Source organism: Seriola lalandi, unplaced genomic scaffold (assembly GCF_002814215.2).
Source record: "Seriola lalandi dorsalis isolate HSWRI2012SDOR001 ecotype SW California unplaced genomic scaffold, Sedor1 jcf7180002054554, whole genome shotgun sequence".
In the NCBI taxonomy this organism is placed as follows: Eukaryota; Metazoa; Chordata; class Actinopteri; order Carangiformes; family Carangidae; genus Seriola; species Seriola lalandi.
The window spans coordinates 2,161,295-2,177,882 of NW_019525107.1; the positions used below are offsets into that span (position 1 = coordinate 2,161,295).

General features: G+C 39.5%; 3 protein-coding genes across 7 annotated transcripts in view; 1 reads left to right on the forward strand and 2 right to left on the reverse strand.

Annotated features, from left to right (window-relative positions):
- LOC111661877 (collagen alpha-1(XX) chain) overlaps nucleotides 1-6,667 on the reverse strand; it is a 28,426-nt gene extending 21,759 nt beyond the window's left edge. The window contains exons 1-3 of one of the 3 annotated variants that reach the window (XM_023415566.2): nucleotides 6,469-6,667; nucleotides 2,646-2,804; nucleotides 516-620 (exon numbers count right to left, since the gene is read on the reverse strand). In XM_023415566.2, coding sequence (XP_023271334.1) covers nucleotides 516-620; nucleotides 2,646-2,790 — 250 coding nt within the window. In that variant the 5' untranslated portion in view covers nucleotides 2,791-2,804; nucleotides 6,469-6,667. The remainder of the gene's footprint in view (nucleotides 1-515; nucleotides 621-2,645; nucleotides 2,805-6,468) is intronic. The other 2 variants (XM_023415565.2, XM_023415567.2) reach the window with 2 other exon arrangements.
- Nucleotides 6,668-7,753: 1,086 nt separating this feature from the next.
- Nucleotides 7,754-15,358, reverse strand: slc35h1 (solute carrier family 35 member H1). 2 transcript variants are annotated; one of them, XM_023415569.2, is made up of 10 exons: nucleotides 15,253-15,358; nucleotides 14,028-14,238; nucleotides 13,641-13,791; nucleotides 13,039-13,102; nucleotides 12,825-12,897; nucleotides 11,848-12,016; nucleotides 11,182-11,265; nucleotides 10,437-10,612; nucleotides 10,060-10,189; nucleotides 7,754-9,521 (listed from the first exon to the last, which is right to left on the reverse strand). In XM_023415569.2, exons 2-10 carry the CDS (start codon nucleotides 14,136-14,138, stop codon nucleotides 9,388-9,390), a joined length of 1,092 nt encoding a protein of 363 aa, XP_023271337.1. In that variant the 5' UTR covers nucleotides 14,139-14,238; nucleotides 15,253-15,358; the 3' UTR covers nucleotides 7,754-9,387. The 2 variants fall into 2 exon arrangements, with proteins under 2 accessions (XP_023271337.1, XP_023271336.1); XM_023415568.2 differs by lacking the exon at nucleotides 15,253-15,358 and adding an exon at nucleotides 14,551-14,878.
- On the forward strand, nucleotides 15,333-16,187 carry taf13 (TATA-box binding protein associated factor 13). 2 transcript variants are annotated; one of them, XM_023415573.2, is made up of 2 exons: nucleotides 15,333-15,479; nucleotides 15,592-16,187. In XM_023415573.2, the coding sequence occupies exon 2, from the start codon at nucleotides 15,597-15,599 to the stop codon at nucleotides 15,969-15,971; it is 375 nt and encodes a 124-aa protein (XP_023271341.1). In that variant the 5' UTR covers nucleotides 15,333-15,479; nucleotides 15,592-15,596; the 3' UTR covers nucleotides 15,972-16,187. The 2 variants fall into 2 exon arrangements, with proteins under 2 accessions (XP_023271341.1, XP_023271342.1); XM_023415574.2 differs by having other exon boundaries at nucleotides 15,346-15,479; nucleotides 15,595-16,187.
- Nucleotides 16,188-16,588: the final 401 nt, after the last annotated feature.

The window sequence follows — 16,588 nt, forward strand, 5'->3', positions numbered from 1 at the left end:
ATGATCTCTATCTCTTTTTAAATTCCTAACCACAGTCCTGTTGTTATATCAACATTATTACCTCTGTGTGTGTGTGTGTGTGTGTGTGTGTGTGTGTGCACGTTCTTCTACATGTGAAGTGAAGTCGTGTTTTTTTTACCTTGTGAACTGTGCAGAGAGTCCTTGGGTCATGTGCACTTTAAATAAGCTGAAGTTGAACTTGAAGTCGCTGTAGCATTACAGGCCAAATAGAAAATAACAGCCTGAGACTAAAAATACACAAAGGTATGTAGACGTGGGTGAACGCACTAGAGAGGCATTGCAGCAGGACATGGGAGTGGAAATCCCAAATGATCCGTGGTGATGGAGCAGGGCGGTTTATTATTCAGGCATAACAACAGACATGAGCTATGACAATTCAGAGTAAAGCACAGATATTACTTGCCTCCTCATATAATGTTTTCCTTGCACAACTTTACAGTGTAAAGTGTAAACGCTGCATGTTTGACACTTCAACACAGCCAGGAGAGTCTCACCTGAGATGGGCCTCACTCGGACCTTGTAGCCCTGAACGGGTCCATCGGCCTCCTTCCATTTCATCTGCAGTCTGTCCTCAGATAGGACCGTGAGCTTCAGACGACCTTGACATTCACGGAGACAAAGGGAAGAAAGAAAAAAAAGAAGAAGAAAAAAAAAAAGATTCAGGTTTTGAAATGCATGAGTGTCTCCGTGTTGCCCTAGTCGAAGATTTGGGTCAAGAAAAAGGGTAGAGTACGACAGTTGTAGGCTTTTCAGAGATCAAAGAAATAAGCCCTCTCACTTCCTTCTCCCTAAATCAAATCCATCTCTTGTTTCGACTTCATCTACATAATTTCCAGCAAGGGTTTTCTAACAAGCAGCGTCTTTCATGTTTCTATCCTCTCGCCCTCCGTCCATCCCTCTCTCCAGCTGCCCCTTCATCCATCAAAGCACGCCCTGTCCTCGAGTCTGGTATAGAAACAGGAACAAGACGCTGGTTGGGAACTGGAAGGTCATAGGTCATGTCAGAGGAACGTCACAGACATACACTGTGTCAGGATTTTGTATGTAATATGTGGCAGGGTAATAGATGGAGAGGAGGGGGGGGGGCAGCGGGGAAACGGAAGCAAAGAAGACAAAGGAGTGTAGACATGAACATGAATCACAGAACTTTGTCTTCATCGCCTCTGTGGATGTATGACCCTCAGCACTCTGACTGACATGTATGTATGCATGTGTGTATGTGTATGTCCGTGTGTGTGTGTGTGGGTGTGTGTGTGTGTGTGTGTGTGTGTGTGTGTGTGTGTGGGAGACTGTATATTTGGGTCAGGGGCCTCTGGAGGGTCATCCTTTTCTTGGGTGCCTGGCAGAGGATCTTATAGAGTGTAATGGGGATTTAGAGAGACTGGGGTCAAGGTTTGACAGACCCACTAGCAAAAACAACTTTTCCAGGCAGGCGGGGATATATGTAGACCAGCACAGTAGCTGCGTTGTACTTCCTGATTCGTGGGGAAAGAGATTTGTGTGGTTGTGCCTGACATATTTAAGTTCAGCACTGAAATAGTAAGGCCGTTGAGTCTTGCTGATAGTTTTTTTTTCAATGATATGTGCAATAAAGTGACCACAAAATAAATATAGAAATTACAAAATTCTGAAAAGGAGGTCAACATCATTGAAAATCACTGCACCGTGATGTATTGCACCAGGTGTTCATAGAGCTGCATGCAGTGCTCACTGATTGTACACGGTAATAGGTAATACTAGTGTGGCGGCGTGTCGACACAGAAAGAGTTTTAGCCATGTTTTTCAGTTATTCATTTCACGTGCGCCTAACAGATTAATCACTTCAGCTGTCTAAGCGAGTCGCACGTTAGCGTTTGGCTCTGAAAGTGACACTTTAATTTAAAATTGAGAAAAAGGAACAATCTGCTTCATGGCAAACTAGTACAAGCACTGCTAATGTGATGAGCAACGGCAAACAACATAATATACGAAACAGTGTAGGTCTTATATAAAATATCAAAGTGAAAATCAGACCATAGTAAATGTGGATGATTGTATTAAAATACATAAAATGATTGACTTGTGTGAAATGTTGTGTATACTTACATTATTGGTTTTCCCTTTAGATATAGATAGCTAATAAGCTAGCATTTCTTACAGTATATTCCCTTACAAAAAAGAATAAAGCAATGGCAATTCTGTATTACAATTAATTTTCATAACATTTCACAACTATTTTTTTTTTCTAATTTTAAGACAATAACACTTGCTAATGTTATTGGTTATGGTAAAATATTTTATATCTTTTGAAATATAAAATGCTAGCTAACTAGCTAGCTAGCTGTGTCTCCTCTCAAAGAAAAGTACAAGGCTATGGCACTTCTACTTTTTATCAGTTTTTTTCTGGGCATTTTCTTGTGTCAGTACTACAATTTCATCCATAACAACGTAAGCGAAAGTGATATTTAGCACCAAAGGCTGACTACAATACAACACAGATGTTTTTCTAGACCCTATGAGGACCCTGCTAGCATGATGCACTACCTCAGACTCATCTTCTCCAGCTGTGGATGTGACATATTGGTGACATGTTTTCCTTTAAGTGGAAATCAAGGGGCATATATTGGCTATGAAAGGCACGCTACCTTGGCCATGGACCCCCGGGGACAGTAGCAGGAAGACACTGAGCAGGAAAAACAGCATTAGCCAGAATGAAGATGATGATGATGATGAGGATGATGAGGATGATGATGAAGATGACGAAGATGACACGGGGAGGTGAGGAGACATGAGACAGGTGGAGCCTGGAAATCATGAAAAACAAAGGTATTCATATCTTCTTAATATATATACTGTAATATTATTGCTATAATTTGTATTTATTTATATTCATTGAAATAATTTCTTAAAAGAGCAGTGTGCAGAATTTAGTGTCATCTCGAGGTGAGGTTGCAGATTGCAACCAACTGAGTACCCCTCCCCTCACCCCTCAAATAAAAACACAACAATTCCTAGTTTCAGGTAATTATATCCTATTCCAACAGATTCTCCTAAATCCTACACACTGGTCCTTTAATCAAACATTTTAAATATTGGTCCAACTTGATTTGATCAAGATTTGCTGTTTTTTTTTTTTTCTTTTCCATGACAGCAAACTTACTCTGCTGGTCACACCAAGAAAGAAATCTGAATTAGTCAACTTGCAGCATTGTCCACTATAATCAAGAAGATACCCTGAGAATCAATCAGCCATGAAAATAATAAATAATATTGGCTGATATTGTTCTTTTCTGGACAGATTCACTGGCTTTTCAACAGGTTTAATGCCAAAGTAACAAGTGGCAGATAAAATACTTTTCATTTTGGAAAAACAAAAGCACCAATTTTCATGTCTTTACCTGGGCCCTAGCAAATCCTGTCACATTTTCCCATGGGAACTCTTTTATGGCCGACTCAGACTACAGGTGCTTCTGTGCTTGTGCCCATTACAGACCCTCAAACTTCACACAGCTAATGACATGCACAGGGCTGTAATATTAACAAACACGCAGCACTTTAGGAGGCCATAAAACTAACACGCCTCTGTCTGAAACGGCCAGCATTTACAAGATGTACACACGAACACAAATACCCTCAACTTATTCTAATACTAACCACACTACTTTATTAGAATGTTTCGATGCTTTTTGTCTCATCAAGAAAGATTATTTGCAAACATGGGATTTTTTCTAAGAGCTTTGAGAGCCACTGTTTTCACTCTGCTACAATACATATGTATACAATCATCACAACTAGGCGTCGTGTATTTCAGGGGTCATAAAGTAAAAGTTAACTGACCACAGCTGATTTTTACATTTAAAAGGCCTGATTCTGATCAAATAAAGCTAAATGTACTCTATCATTTTGGAGTATGCTGGGAAACTGTAGGAAAAAGTCAATAAGTTGTGTAGGCAGGTGCTCTTTAGAAAACAAAGGCAAAAACCTCTGACATTTGTTCTTTGTGAATAAGAAGACTGTTCAACAGAATGAAGGCTGAACAAAGCTGCAATTAACGGACTGGTAGCTCAACTATCACACTGGCAGTCACAGACCAGAGGCCGTGCATGAGAGAAGTGTTCAGAACAAATAAAATTCATCCGTTAAATTATGTTTGGTGGAGTGAAGGTTCAGTTGGTTCAATGTGAAACAGGGAATGGAAAAAGCGAAGACGGGTGAGGAGATGAAAATACTTGACAGCTTTACTGACAATATAATTAGCACCTGCAGAAGCTGCATATTAAACACACATACTATATGATAGATATATGATTGATATATATATATATATATATATATATATATATATATATACAGTATAGAATCTTTTCTATCTCTGATGGTAGTCAAGTTTGAAAAAAACATTAAATTATCCTATCAATCAAAAGATAAATGTCATTTTTTTTTAAATGTAGAATCTCTTTCATTCGTCGTTGACATTTATTTCCTGTCAGAACCTTCTACTTGTATTTTAGACTTATGTCATGATTACAAAGGCCACCACTGGAGAGGGTTTGACAGAAACTTCAAGTCTGCCTAAAGGCTTTTCAGACCACTTGATATACAGCCATCATGTGCCGTATGTGACGTGACTATATTGCTCTTTTTGTATGTTTTCTCGTGTTTCACATGTACCTGCTTGCCTGAATGTTGCCAAGTCTGAGTTTATACTTGAGTCGCATGTCATGCATACCTGTCTGCCTGCCCGTCAGACACAGAGGAAAAGATGGGTATTGTTATGCAATGCCGGTGGATCTACCTGCCAAGAGGATTAGACCGTTTCCTCTTTCACTGACCCTCTTTTCAATTTTCTGTGTTCATGCAATTAAGTTGTCAGGGCAAGAAAAATCCGGACAACAGTATTTAACTTTGGACATAACTGCAAATGACCTCTTAAGTCATCTGATATTTTTAGTGTATACAGTACACTTACACTAGATTATGTTGGTGTCTATTTTTAAAGAGTCGGTTTTTCTCTCTGAATAAGAAAAAAAATCACACTGTACTTTTAATTCTAATGTCTGCGGATGTGTCTATGGAATTAGAATATTAATTACTTCTATTAGTTATCTAATGCTGATATTGATCTGGTTTCTCTTTCTGTGCATCTGTAGATGACTACACTACATTGAGACTAAAGTGGCCTCAAGTCAATATCATCATTCATTTATTGATGCCTTTACTGCCTTTGGAGTGATCTCACCAGGAAGAAATGACCACTACACAATAGCTTGAACTCCAGTTCACCCAGCAAGTATCCAGGTGGTTTGATGCAACATCAGACTTTGGAAGTCTGAATTTATTTTGAGCTCAATAATGTCATAAACTTACATTTAAATTCAAAAACCACCATATACTGTACACATGAACTGAGTAATATGAAAGTGAGGCAAGTAGACACTAACTGCTTAAGCAACAACACTTATTTAGAAATTATAAGCTTTATATATACATTACTAAATGGTTATAACACACTATGATGACGTTGTAAGTACATATAATTATATATAAATGTTTATTAATGTATTTGTCAACAATTAAGTCCTCCTGAGGGAACCCATAGATAGCCCTGGTGTATAAACAGATGAATGAATGACAATAATAGCTGTAATAATATCAAACATGTCTTCACAGGTAAATTTGAAATTCCCCTGAAAATGTTTTTGTGCATATATATATATACATACATATATATATATATATATATATATATACATATACATATGTAAACTTTAAAATGTTCAGTAGCTGCATTCAACTGCATTATGTGTGTTAAAATAGAGGGACTTTTGTAATAGGAAAGTGATGTTATGTAGACACGACTATGTAGCAGTTATAAGCGTTATATAAACATTACTGAATGGTTCTATAATGAAGTCGTAAGTATATATAATTACATATAAGTGTATATTCATTTATTTGCAAACAACTTTTGAACGCTGGTGTATTGACAGATGAATGAATAACACGGTTGTTATAATATCAATAACGCTGATAACAAATACTGTACATTAATCAATACTTTAGTGCTTTTGCTGCATGATAGTGTGCGCTGCTACAAGCTGTTTATTGACGCAAGGAACAACGCGACGCTGTTACTTGGTAACTGCGAACATTAGCTCGTTTATTTCAGTAACTGCAATGCAGAAAATGCAAGAAATGTGATATTTAGTTGTTTTAAATCAATAAGAATTATAAACTGAGTTATTTTAATGCACGTAAGTTTCGTAAAGATGAAAGTTCGCTGCATTCATACCCATGTCGGCTCGCGTGAAAACTTTTTTGTTTCTTGAAACAATAGACACAGCTTGATTTTGAACGTACACCCTCGTTTACTTGAGACCTCCGTACTTAACGAGAACAAAACTACGTGCAGGGACAATGATACAACAACTTCTTCCGCCTTGTTGCAGCAGCCAGGTGAGGTCTTACCTGGCCGTTCGGTGAGTCCAGGTTATTCCTCCAGACAGACTCCACACAGCATACCACAGGTGAGATGTCAGCACGCGCCAGTTTCGCTTAACTGTGGAGCCAGCTCCCTGCATCAGGTAGTATGTGAACTCCCCGGGGTGAAACTCGAGAAGCGAGGCCGTCCCGCTGCTCCAGCATGGGCGTGGTGCTCCGGAGAAGGCTATAAAACCTCCAAAGAGCAAACAAGTCCAGTTTAAATATTTCTGTAGGTGTGATAATTAATCACCATATTGCACCCTATCAGTGAATGAGCAGCAATGACATGCAGAGACCACGGCTTAATCTCAGGCGCCTATTTTCCATGAAGACTGCATTACTGAGTAATTAAATAATTTCCAAACAGCTGTGTTGGACCGTGACCATACTCGGAGGCTAAACTACATGAGTCTGGACTGGCAGGTCCACCAGGGGCAGGGTGGGTATTTGTATGAATGTTTAATTACAGCAAAGATACCACCTGTGAGTCATAGACAACAACCTTAAGGTCCCATATTGTATAAAGTGAGGTTTTCTTTGTCTTTTCTCGGGTATAAAGCAGGGCTAGGTTATAAATATCAGAGTGCTCAGTCCACAGAGAAACACACACAGCCTGTATTCAGAAACCGAGCCATAAAACAGGCCGTCAGGACTGCTGTAACTTTGTGATGTCACAACAAAGCAGTCACATCTCAACCCAGCTCACTTGGACCCACCATCTATCCTCCCAGGATTTGGTTTCTCCAAGGGTTTATCTGAAATCTGCTAAATTTTCACTCAGAAATCAGTCAGCCAATCAGGAGAGAGGCTCAGAGCTTCCTCTCCTCTGATTGGCTGACAGACCTGATGTTACTAGAGCCCCAGAGAGAAGCCAGAGGGAGATATAAAACTACATTGAGATGGTTTTTTACAATTATATCTTCTTGGATATCAAAACTAACTAATAAAACACTGGAAAAGTGTAAAATATGGGACCTTTAAATTTCAAAATGTTCACTGTACAATAACAGAAATGTTTCTAATGTAAGAATTTTGCTGGGGAAACCTTTCCAGCTATAGATGGAGTAGGGCTCGATTATTGGATAAGAACCAGACTTAAAGAGACCTGTGTTCCCTGCAGGAGCACAGTTAACTAAGCTGAATGTAAATAAACTCAGTTACCTCAATGACAGCTCAAGTTAGCATGGACAGGAATGCAATAAAATCTAAGCCGATAAGGGAGAAGGAGAAAAAGAGATTTTGAAGTGGGCTTGAATTAAAAAAGACGATATTTTTTAAATTATTTTAACTTTATTTCTCAATGTTTTAGCAACAATGCTGCATTTTCACAGAAACTCATGATGTAAAAAAAAAAAAAAAAAAGAAAACATTCAAAGACGTTTACCCTCTGAAATGGCTTAAAATTGAAGAACTTCAGCTGCATAATCACAGATTTAATTATATATATATAATAAGCTCTTAAAAGTAGCCTTTTTCAATGCTGTAACATTAACAAGGCACAATAAGGTATAATCATATCACATCTCTCCATTAACCACTACAACTCTGCAGCTCAGTTAATCCTTTATGTTCAGTTAGAGACTATGAAGTAAACTTGATTAAAAATGACCTTATTGTGACATGTTCCAGTATTAGGACACATACCATTAAAAAATAAAAAAATGATCACATTGAGAGGGTCTTCATGCCACCAAACCTGACATCAATCCGTCCTTTGCAAAGGTGCAGGACATCTGTTTTCTGAGACAGGGCTTGGCATCAGCCATTTTTGCTTCTACAACTCAAACACTTGATCAATAAAATTAGTCAGTCAACAGAAAATGAATCTGTAACTTTGATAATTAATTAACCATTCAAGTCATTTTTCAAATATAAATATAACATTTCCTACTATCTCAAAGGTTCTACAAAATATGAGGAATTGCTGCTGTTGTCTAATGTGAGTTTTAGACAGTTGGACAAAACAAGGAATTTCTAGAGGAACCTTAAGGCTTTAGGAAGTTGTGATGGCCGTTTTTCATTTTTTCCTCACATTTTTTAGACCAAACAATTATTTGATTAGTCAAAAAAATGTCCTGCAGATTTATTTATGATTATGATAATCACTGCAGCCCTACGGATCATGTTGATCTGGTTGTATTGAATTGTACAGCAGATAAATCAGCCGACAAACAAGATCAGCAAAGCCATCTGCAAAAATAGGAATCTCTGGACCCATATAACACGTGCCATTGCTCTCGCTTCTACACAAAATAACTTAAGGATGTTCTTTTCAGAACCAGGCTACATATTTAAAAGGCAAATAAATAATGTAATCTGGTTACCACGGCTCCTACATTATCTTACCAGGATACAAGAACACTTCAAATTCTAGTTGATTTTCACTTAATCAAACACTTGTAACCGCGCTTCAGTCTCCTAACAGCTTATTCTGTGGGGGCAAGTGCCATTTTGCAGAATGCTATTAATATATACCTATATACACATATGTATAGGTATATATACCAAAGTAAGATGTTTCCACAGTGACAAGTATCTAGCAAAGAAAAATGACCCACTACAATTCAAGGTGTGAAAGTATCATCTAAAGCTGTGGCACTCTCTTCCTCCATACATCATACTTTGTTGACACTTGCATGTATTAGCTACGTTTCTGGAGCGGCCCTAAGGCAAAGCATCATAACTTATGTCACGTTCAAAGTCCACAGTTACTGTACAGCTGATAATGAGGCCCTGGCCTCGCCTGAAGACAGGATCAGTGGAAGTAAAGAGTTGAAGATGCTGTTCCCTGTTTTTTTGTGGCAGTGTGTTCCAAACAGTTTTTGGAAGTGCTCCAGCATTTATTTGGCGTCACTGTTCAAACCCTCTGATGGAAGAGTTGTAAAGGACTGACATCCTGTGATGTCAGTGCAGAGTGATTTCTTGCTCCTCATCTTCGTCAGCAGCTGATTCCTCTGCTTCGTCTCTGGTCTGCTGCAGTAAAGGCAATTCGAGCTCCGGGCTCTTACTGTTCAGCTGCCTTAAAGACGGCACCTTATCTGATGGAAAATAAAACAAAATTGACACTGTCAGCATTATCATCACTTCTTAGAGGCCACCTCCACTCAGAAATGTGTGTGATTGTTGTTACCTAAGTTAGATGTTTGAACCTGACAGAGAGTAACACTAAACGCTACTGTCACATTTTCCGACTGAAGAGGGAAAGCTTCTCTGTGCTCAATTAAATCTTTGTGTAAGACGTGCATGTACGAGCATGATTTTGTGGCATCACAAAGAGTGTGGAAGCCAATCCCGGTTCAATAGGCAACTCACACAAGTGTGATGTTGAAACTTGAAGCCTGCTCAGTGAGGTAGGAAACATCTTGTGTACAGTAGTTAAACTTTTGAAATTAAAAACAGAAGGAACAGATTTAATTTTTTAAGTTTTTAAACAAGAAAAACCATATCAGACACAAATTCTTATTCAAAGCACATTTTATATATCATTAAACATATCTAAAAGGGATTTTTTAATATTTGATTGACTTTTTTTCAGACCATATAATGAACAAAAACAAAAAATAAAAATGAACTTACTTTTTGAATAATATGTCTTGAGTCCCACATGCAATGAAATGCCACACAGACACACAACACATCCCATCCAATTAAGCCCGCTCAATTTGTCTTCCGTCAGAGCTGCTGCCAAAAGCAGAGTACACACCTCCTACAGGAAAACAAGACAATAACAGGGACAAAAGAAAGGATGTATTTAGTGGGTCTGAACAAGACCAGAACACTGCAGCCTCATCAGGCTTTACAAAGCAAAAAACTAAAGTTGATCAAAGTTGACCCAGAAACTTTCAGAGATAGAATAACAGCATAGTTGTTTGTAGTGTTTTGGCTTAATAGACTCCTATAATAAGCCAATAAAAGCCAACACAGTGAGCTCACACACTGAACTGAAACAGTACCTTGAAGATCCCTGATATGGACAGAGTGAGGCTGGAGGTTCGAGAGACTAGCAGGAACTCTGAGAAGCCTAAACCAAAGGCCAGTGAGCCGCCGATGCCCAGCGTGAAGAGTGAGTAAAGGAGAGGTGAAAGCTCCGTCACCCGGAACAACTTTTCTGAGGTACTGAGGCTCAGCCCTGCAGAGAGAGAGGTGTGTAATGAAGGCATTACTTACAAGACACTAATCAGCTTCTATGAAGAGGTAATAAGGTGCTAAACGTCACCTGTAGCACTGCTTGAGCACGTTAAGGTTAAACCTGAGTGAAATACCTTATCAGTGTTGATTTGTTATCAGAAAATGCAGAGAAACTGAACGTAAATGAACATAATTGTATTTAGAGGTGTTCTTATATCATTTTTTCCTTCCTGATACCAATTCCCATACCCAGTACCAATCCAATACCACTGCATTAAAGAAAGTAACAGCTGCTGTTTTAAAACGGTATGAAAAATTTACAAACAAATTTCGTGGTATCAAATCAGTGAATCAGTGTTTACTAGGGTTCCATCTCCTAACTACCAAAAATCACACTGTGATCATTAAGACTGGATTACTGGAGTGCAAATAGTAAAGCTACTGAGGCTGGGTAATGTTTATATAACATTTTTCATTGAACACAACTGAAACACTATAACCAGGACTATAGAGTTGATCACTCTTTACTGCAGTGAGGAAGAAGAACTGCAGCTTCGGAGTGTTTCTCACCTTCGTTATAAAGGAAGAGGGGAAAGAGGCCAAGGAACATGAGAGGTTGTAGGTGGTACATGGCATCTATTGGGTTCTGAAGGCCTGGAAGAAGGAACAGGATGAAACAAAAAAAAAGGTTGACAGAGGAAAACAATAAACTTGAGTGAGTTTCAGCTTTTAAAAATCATTGCTACAGTTATTGGCAAAGCATCCTTTAACTACAAATTCAGATGTACTGAATAGTTCTGTAAGACATCTGTTTAATTCTTCTCTTAGCTGCCCGTTGATTATACCGTTTTAATTTCATTATTCTTCACATTTGTATTGCTGCAGTGCTTCTCCCAAAGGTTTCACATGAACCTTCTTATTTATCTGTTCATTCAAGGTGAGAGGGTTGTGAAGCGCATCGCGAGATGACTGAAAGTAAGTAAAAGTTGGATGAAGGTGTTTGGTGAAAAGCTAAAATGCCATTCACAAGTTTTCATTTGTATTCTGCCTCTTTCAGATTCTTCACAGGTAGCAGTTTGTTCATCTGTTTACCTCAATATCTCATTTCATTCAGGGTGGGTTGTCACTGGAGTGAGGGAGCATATAGTCATAGTTGAGTTTAGGTGTCCATGTGGCTAAAATGCCCTAAAGCACAGCAGCTGCAACAGGTGTGCTCAACATATATTCAACACTGACCCAGCTCTGCTTTCTGCATGAGGACCTGAGTCAGGGTCCAGCGGATCCCGCCTATGAAGGACGCCAGCAGCGCCATGATGAATCCCTCCAGGTTAAACTGTTGCGCTTGAAATGTAATCATAAACATGCCACTGGAGATCAGCAGGACCACCAGGATCAGGAATGGGTTCTGGTTGAAAAGGACAGAAGAGAAAGATGGTGAGAAACAAACAAAAAAAACAAAACAGATACAGAAATAGAGAAGAGGAGCAGAAGTTCAGATCCACAAAAAACACAAATGGAGAAGATGGAATGGAAAATAAAAGTAAAACTGATTGATAGATAGAGGGACACGTTTGATGGTGGGCATGCTAACATGCTCGCAGTGACGATGCTAATAAGCAGGTATAATGTTTACCTTGCTTTATTCTCAAACTTCTACTAAACTATAGACAAAAATATTTCACTGTACAAACTTAAAGGGCTCATATTTTACACTTTTGCAGTTCATTCATGGTGTTGACCCAAATAGAGTTAAATGCTTTAATGTTCTAAAAAGACATTATTTTTCTTCTTCTGTACATTTTAAACTGTACTCTATTCAGTCAGACGCCCCTCCCCCCTCTGAATTAAGCTGGACCGGAGCAGGAAACAAGCGTACCCACTGTCAGGACTGGACAGTCTGCAAAGACTTCGGATGACAATATTTGTAACTTGGAGTAGTTTTATAATTATTATAAGTAGTTATGTGCTGAGCCTTGTGTGGGGGTGTGCCAAGCTTGCAGGTGGGCAGCACCAACAGACGTATTGATGTCAATAGGATGAGGAAGTAATTTCTGGGCCTCCGAACTAGGCGTTTCATACAAAGGAGAATATATAATAGAACCTAAACTTGCTTTATAATTAAAAGAGATATGGAAAGCTCACATTATACGATATGGGACCTTTAATGTACACCATAGCACATAATTTAAAAATAAAAAAGAATTGTCACTTACCGGCTCCTCTAGTTTAAACACCAGAGAGAAAAAGAGGATAAAGACAACAGCTGACGACTTGGTCATAGTGTACCTTGAATGACAAAAGATAAGAGCCACGGTAGAATGGAACAATCCAATAACAGGTTAAATAGAAACACTAATAAGCTGAAGTTTATCATTTCATATTGAAGTCATATCTTCTGTTTAAAAAAAATCAAAGACACAAACTTACAAGCTGATGGTGATAAAGAGGAAACTCCAGTTGGAAAGTCCAATATCCAATGCTGTGGCCAAGGCTGGGTAAGACAGACAGAATTTAGAACACCTTTGTTTCTGGTGTACTATTTTCTAACTATCAATTATGAATAATAAGGCAGGACATCAAAGGTGAAAAGAGATACTGTAAGAGTTCATAATTATCTAAATAACACTGAAAACAGCTCATTTGAGGCTCTGAGCATGGATATTTTGCTACATAGCTGGAATACTGTCTGCTGCCTGTTACTGATTCAAGACAAAACAGAAAAAGGGGCGAGACAATCATAACATTAACATTTATATATATCAAATAAATCTACTTTTTTAATGACGGTTAATTGCTGTGATTGCTGCTCTGTTGTTTTTTTTTTAAATCTTCAACTACCCCTTTAGTTGTGATGTCATGTTTCTATCAATGTGGACTTTAGCCAAAGTACTCGTCACTGAAAGATTATGTCAGTGAACATGATAAGAGCTGACTGTCAGTCCCTTTTCTAGCTCACTGTTCTCTGAACACTTTGAGCTGCCTTCTGAACACAGTTAGGTAAAACACTCAAGGCTCCCCTAAAATCTCACCAGTGGGAGCCACTTTACGGAGGTAATCTCTCCAGCTTAGAATAACACGGGGTTTCCCTGTCCGCCAGTGCATTGCCCGACGCGTCAGAGCCGACAGGCAGAAGATGATGGTGAGATGAACTAACGTCATGAAAAGGGGATAGTGGAATCCCTGAGGGAGAGAGAAAAAGACAGGGTCATCTCACACAGTTGAGGTGGGATATTTCCCACTGTCTCAAGGTCCTGGATCCTGAGACACTGGGAGACACCCCCAGAGAGAAACACCATACGGCTTAACCCATCAGACAGCAAAAGCAGCGATTCATCTTAGATTGTTTTCGTTAATATTCTTAAATAAAAAGGAGGAACCATGTTACTAATAGGAAGCCAGTGAACACCTTCACTTACCTTCATCAGCCATTTGTTATAGAAGGTGATGCCTATAGAGAAGACATAGTAGAGGAGAACCAGTCCAACGGTGCGAAGCCCCCGGCAGAGGAACTGGACGGGGCACGCCATCCAGGGCTGCTGGGATCAGCTGTCCAGTTCAGACAGCTGCTGTAGAGGTCATCATCTCCAAACTGACTCTGCACCCCTGTCCATCAGCCATGGCTGAGTGCTTTAGGAGGGAGAGCCCCCGTGTGGAAGCGGGGAAGAGGGAGGGAGTTAGGTTGCATTTGAGTACAGTGAGGAAGCACAGTTTTTTTGAGTTGTAAATAAGCCCTGGTGCACTGTTAGCTTAACGGTAACATTAGTTTTAGCTCAAGTTTGACAACCACCGTGAACTAACCGCTAAACCACGTCAGCTAGCCGTTAAGCCACTAATAACATAATGTTAAGTACAATTTACCGACAAATTATTAAAAAAGGAACTGAGTTAGTTCCTGGACAGCTTCGGCTAATATTAGCCAAAGGCAGCGGTAGCACTCACCAGATCGTTGTTTGGCAAAGTTTGACGGGACCTATTGTTTTCAGCGCTAACTAGCGTTTCACCCCTTTAGATGACACTAGCCTGCTGTGTAGACCGGCATTGTGTGGCGGCTATTAGTTAATAAGCTAACTCGGTACAAAAAGCAGTTATTTGCTTGATGTAGACAGTAAACTACGTTCAGCTTTCACCATCACCACTCGCTTAACGCAACTGGTGACAGAGTACACAGTGCGTTGCCCCCGTTACGTGTCATGTTGCTCTGACTACACCCGCATACTGAACTCCACCGATCAATCTCTCCATTTAACCGTTGCAGTATTGATTTGTCACCTACAAGCCACATGCAGTAAGACTTAAGGCCTTCGTTGAATTGTTATGAGCCACTCTTCAATTCGGCTTCCAAATACCTCACCGGAAATAAATGCAATTTAACAAAAATGTGACTTTTCTGCTTTAGTTCACACTGCTCGCGATTGTACCCGAGGAGTGTTTCATTTAAATAATACACACAAAACGCGAGAAACAGCTAAATATATGTTGCTAATTTACAATACAGCAAGCTGGTGATCCATTCAAACGCCATCAATGTTTAAAATACCATCTGTTTGAATTAAGTTTGGCCTTGTTTTGTCTAGAAACATTAAAGCATATTCCCGGAGCAAACAAAGAAAACAGTCAAAATGTGATATTAAAGAAACCTACCGTGAGTCATGTTGACAATATGGCAGATTAATATACGCAAACTTTGTAGTGTAACATCATGCGGATCATTCCTCGGGGGGACAACACAGTTCAGAAGAAGTTACCACACGGGGCAGTATTTTTAGTAGGTAACGTTTTTACCCTGAATTTCTTCCTCAGTCAAAGAATCTGAGGCGGAAGTCAACAGAGATCACAGATCTGTGTTGTTATCCCGGCTGAACTGAGAGGTAATGGGTTTCTTTCCCCCGGAGTTATGCATTGTGCATTAACTACGTACTATAACAGTGTAAGTGTAATGTAAAAGTTTATGTTAACGTAATGTGTCCGTGTGTTTTCCAGCAGAAATGGCGGATGAGGAGGACGAGACTGGGTTCGACGAGGAGTTGGATGACGGGACCAGCGGGGTCGACGTCGGCCACGGGAAGAGGAAGAGGCTCTTCTCCAAGGAGCTCCGGTGTATGATGTACGGTTTCGGAGACGACCAGAACCCGTACACGGAGTCCGTGGATATTCTGGAGGACCTGGTGATCGAGTTCATCACGGAAATGACCCACAAAGCCATGTCTATCGGACGCCAGGGCCGCGTCCAGGTGGAGGACATCGTTTTTCTGATTCGCAAAGACCCAAGGAAGTTCGCCAGAGTCAAAGACCTGCTGACCATGAACGAGGAGCTGAAGAGAGCCCGGAAAGCTTTCGACGAAGCAAATTATGGCTCATGAACTCACCCTGGGACACTTCTTTACATACATCTAATTTTGCTGTTCATTTGGTTTATCTTTGTTCAGACTCCATTTTATTGTCCAAACTTTTTTGTTTTTGTGACGAGTGATTTGCATTATTTTACAGATGGTATGACAAGGATGAGTGATGTCAAAGTGTCATATCGCCTGCGACTGTCTAAATAAAGTAACTTGAATATTGATTAAATTCACAAAGTCATCAATATTAATTTTTACACCAGAATACCCAGGAGAGGCTGTTCTTTTAGTTCTGGACAGTGACCAATTATGGCTTAACATCTCATGCACAAATCAACCGAAGCATCAAAATGCAGCTGCGATCACACTGCACTCACTGTATATCATATGCATCGTTAAAACCATAGCTCTGATAAAGATTTCCAGTGTGGAGAATCGGACAGGCTTGAACCCTTAACTAAATCCTATGACGACATTACCGCAGTCACTTGCCTAGCCACAAGTTCTGGACCTGAAAAATGTATGACCTCATAGTCAATTATCTATCTCTGTTAAGTAATTCTAATGGAGTTTTTGTGGGTCCCCTACAGATGTGAACAGCACTTACTTGGATGTTCAGCACAGATAAAATTAGCTGT

Bases quoted from the DNA above. Each gene is read 5' to 3' on its own strand.
- taf13 (XM_023415573.2), top strand. From the start codon at position 15,597: ATGGCGGATGAGGAGGACGAGACTGGGTTCGACGAGGAGTTGGATGAC.
- slc35h1 (XM_023415569.2), bottom strand. From the start codon at position 14,138: ATGGCGTGCCCCGTCCAGTTCCTCTGCCGGGGGCTTCGCACCGTTGGA. The intron at 12,017-12,824 runs GTAAGTGACAAT...CTTTTCAACCAG, and splicing joins TGTTTAAACTAGAGGAGCCG to AACCCATTCCTGATCCTGGT. The intron at 11,266-11,847 runs GTCAGTGTTGAA...TCCTTCTTCCAG, and splicing joins CATGCAGAAAGCAGAGCTGG to GCCTTCAGAACCCAATAGAT.